Genomic DNA, 3,853 nt, shown 5'->3' on the forward strand with positions numbered 1-3,853 from the left:
CCTGCTGGGCTCCGGCGATCCTTCCGCCTCAGCCTTCCGAGTAGCCGGAATTACAGGCATGCCCGGCTGATTTTTTGATTTACTGTAGAGATGAGGTCTCGCTGCCCCAGGTGGGTCTCGAACCCACGGGCTCAGGCAATCCACTCACCTCAGCCTCCCAAAGCGTGGGGTTACAGTCTGAGCCCCCGAGCCTGGCTTTTTTTTTTTTTTTTTTTTGGAGACAGGATTTTGCTCTGTCATCCAGGGAAGTGCAGTAGCATAATCATAGTTCACTGAAGCCTTGAACTGGGCTCAAGTGATTCTCCCACCTCAGTGCCCCAAGCAGCTAGGACTACAGGTGAGTGTCCCCACACCCGGCTATGAATTAAATTTTTTTTGTAGAGACAAGGTCTTGCTATGTTGCCCAGGTTGATCTCGATCTCCTGGCCTCAAGCCATCTTCCCACCTCAGCCTCCCAAAGTGCTGGGATTACAGACATGAGCCACCGCACCCAGCCTTATACCATAATTTCTGTGTATGTTTCTACACCAGCTTTTCTGCCACCTTATGGCAATACATTATTTTCCTATAATATCCTCTCCACTTCCTGAAACCTCCTTCCTATTCTGACACCGTCAAATCGTCTTCTCTGTGGCCTCCCTCTTCCCACCACATCGGCAGACGACTCACAGAGCTGTTGCTCAGCTCTCTCTCTGGCCTAAGCAGTAGGACACTCTCATCCACGGCCCGGACTGCACACAGGGACCCGGGAGCTGCCTGCAGCTGCAGCTCCACGTCTGCTCCTGGAAGCTCCTGGGATGGTGAGAAGTCGAGGGAAACCTGGGGAAGGGAAAGGCGCAACTTGGGGGGTCAGGTCAGGCTGGAGAGGAGAGGAAACAACGCGATTTGGACCACCCGCCGATGTTCTCTGGCCGGGGGAGCCAGCCCAGCCCTCCACTCTTGTACTTGTGTTTCTTTGTAAAGTCTTGCTCTTGAGGACTCATATGTTATGACAGAGTTGGGAAACATGAACAGCCCCGTAGAAGGATATCGAAAGCTTGAAGACAAAAAAATAGAAAGAGAACATGTGGGATAGCTATAAAGAACACGTGGCTTTCCAGTAAGCCTTCTTAAAAAGAAGTGGAAAAGAGGTAGAGCCCAATGTAAATCTAGAACACCAAAGATGTCAATCCATCATGGCACCCAATGTCCAGAGTACCTTATTTCTCTGGCCCGCCTCGTCTCCAGGTTCAGCACACACAAGACCTTCCTCTATGCCCAACTCTTGTCGCCACCTTCCTTGAAAGCCATCTTACCTGATTGTCAAAGCACATCTCGACTGAGAAGTGAATTTTGTCAGCTATGACACCTCCACTGGGGAAAATGGTGTAGATCACCAGGGAAGGATCAGGGGCTAGTCTGGAAGTGAAGGTCAGGGAGAGTGAGAAGGAGCCTTTCAGTCCTGGAAGAGAAGAGGGAATGTGCAGGGGAGTGACAATGCACATTCACCTACCCGCAGCTCTCACTGAATATTTGCCCTTCTCATTGGGCCAGCACTGGTGGTATCGCAAGTGACTTCCCATTTTTATATTCTCCTGGGGTTATTGCTAGTGTTCTGTTCTCGTTGCTTCTGTAACAGTATATGAACTGAGTTTTTAACAATTTTCTTTTTTTTTTTTTTGAGTCGGAGTCTCACTCAGTCGCCCAGACTGGAGGGCAGTGGCCGCTCCCGGCCACCACAGCCTCGCGTGCTGGGCTCCGGCGATCTTCCGCCTCAGCCTTCCGAGTAGCCAGAATTACAGGCATGCGCTACCACGCCCAGCTGATTTTTTGATTTATTGTAGAGATGAGGTCTCGCTTGCCCAGGCAGGTCTCGAACCCACGGGCTCAGGCAATCCACTCACCTCAGCCTCCCAAAGGCGCGGGATGACAGGCTGAGCCACTGAGCCTGGCTAGCAATTTTTTAAAAACTATTTTGTAGAGACGGAGTCTTGCTACATTGACTGGCCTGGTCTTGAACTCCTGGCCTCAAGCAAGCCTCCCGCCTCAGCTTCCCAAAGTGCTGGGATTACAGGCAGGAACCACTATGCCCGGCCCATACAAACTGTTTTCTGGAAGCTTCAAATATCCTTTACTCTTCCAAGAGAAGCATATACACTCACCTTTCTTCTTAGACTTCAGGCGTTTCTGTCCCTCCATCTCCAATTTCCCTTTCCCTATTAACTAAAGAAGAAAAGAAAAGAGTCAACCACATAGAAGTGATGGTCATTTCGCCTTGGCCCTAATTCTGGAGCTTCTCTGCATCCCTCCAACCGGAGAGGCTCCTTTCACAGTTCCAGGGTCTGGGGCAAGAATTCACGCAGCATCCATTAGCTTGACAAATGCCGGGTAGAGCCAGCCAATCCTGATGACCTCCAGTTGAGGTCTAGCTGAGAACCACAGGGGTGGGAAGGGAGGGTCTGAAAGCATAGACAAGATTCCTCACAGTGGATAGCTGTCCTCCCTTTAAAAAAAAAAAATTTCCGCCGGGCTTGGTGGCTCAGCCAGTAATCCCGCGCCTTTGGGAGGCTGAGGTGAGTGGATTGCCTGAGCCCGCGCGTTCGAGACCCACCTGGGCAACTTGACGAGACCTCATCTCTACAACAAATCAAAAAATTAACTGGGTGTGTTGGCAGGCGTCTGTAGTTCTAGCTACTCAGAAGGCTGAGGCGAAAGGATCGCTGGAGCCCAGCAGGTCGAGGTTGCAGTGGTCGGGAGCTGCCACTGCACTCCAGTCTGGGTGACAGAATGAGACTCCAACTCAATAAATAAATACATGAATAAATAAATAAATAAATAAATATTGAACAGTGAAACACAGATGAAATTTATCCTGCATTCCATCCCTTCCTCACCCTCGCATCCACCCACTTCTCTTTCTTTTCTTTTTTTTTTTCTTTCTTTTTTTTTTAGAAAGCAGGATTTATTGAGAGGACAGAAAAGAAAAGCTCCCAGAGTGGGAGGGGGCCTGAAGGGCTACCCTCTTTTTTTCCAGCCCTGTCCAGCCACATTTTTCTCAGTTAATTCCTTTTTCTTTTCTTTTCTTTTTTTTTTTTTTTTTTTTGAGTCAGGGTCTCACTCTGATGCCCAGGCTGGAGTGCAGTGGCACAATCATGGCTCACTCAAGCCTCCATCTCCTGGGCTCAGGTGATCCTTCAGCCTCAGCTCCCTGAGTAGCTGGGGCTACAGGTGTGCGCCACCACACCCTACTAACTTTTTTATTTTTTGTAGAGACAAGGTCTCACTATGTTGCCTAGGATGGTCTCAAACTCCTGGGCTCAAGCAATCCTCCCACCTCTCAGCCTTCCAAAGTGCTGGGACTGCAGGTATGAGCTATCAGACCCAGCCTTAATTCCTAATTTTATTTTCCCACACAATTTTCCTGGGTTCTTGTTCAAAAATCTCTTTATTCCTCAATTCTGTCTGTCTACACTGTCATTCACCTGCCCCTCGCCACACGTGAATACTGAACACTTGAAGTGTGTCTAGTCCAAACTGAGCTATGCTTTGAGTGTAAAGTACATACTGAATTTCAAATACTTAGCTGAAATTTTTAAATGTAAAATATTCATTTTGTTGGTATTGATTTCATGTTGAAATGATAACATTTTGGATATACTGGGCTAAATAAAAATATTTTCAAAATTAATTTCCCCTGTCCTTTTTTTTTATTATTATTATTTTTTTTTTTTTTTGAGTTGGAATCTCACTCGGTCGCCCAGACTGGAGTGCAGTGGCCGCTCCCGGCCACCGCAGCCTCGACCTGCTGGGCTCCGGCGATCCTTCCGCCTCACCCTTCCGAGTAACTGGAACTACAGGTGCGGGCTACCACGCC

General features: G+C 48.6%; 1 protein-coding gene across 1 annotated transcript in view; it reads right to left on the bottom strand.

Annotated features, from left to right (window-relative positions):
* Nucleotides 1–3,853, bottom strand: part of A2ML1 (alpha-2-macroglobulin like 1) — a 54,832-nt gene that overhangs the window by 35,747 nt on the left and 15,232 nt on the right. The window contains exons 13-15 of the mRNA XM_008050317.2: nt 2,142–2,202; nt 1,296–1,441; nt 670–819 (exon numbers count right to left, since the gene is read on the bottom strand). Coding sequence (XP_008048508.1) covers nt 670–819; nt 1,296–1,441; nt 2,142–2,202 — 357 coding nt within the window. The remainder of the gene's footprint in view (nt 1–669; nt 820–1,295; nt 1,442–2,141; nt 2,203–3,853) is intronic.

The sequence above is a fragment of the Carlito syrichta genome, unplaced genomic scaffold, assembly GCF_000164805.1.
Source record: "Carlito syrichta isolate Samal-C Ts95f unplaced genomic scaffold, Tarsius_syrichta-2.0.1 Scaffold143822, whole genome shotgun sequence".
NCBI lineage: Eukaryota > Metazoa > Chordata > Mammalia > Primates > Tarsiidae > Carlito > Carlito syrichta.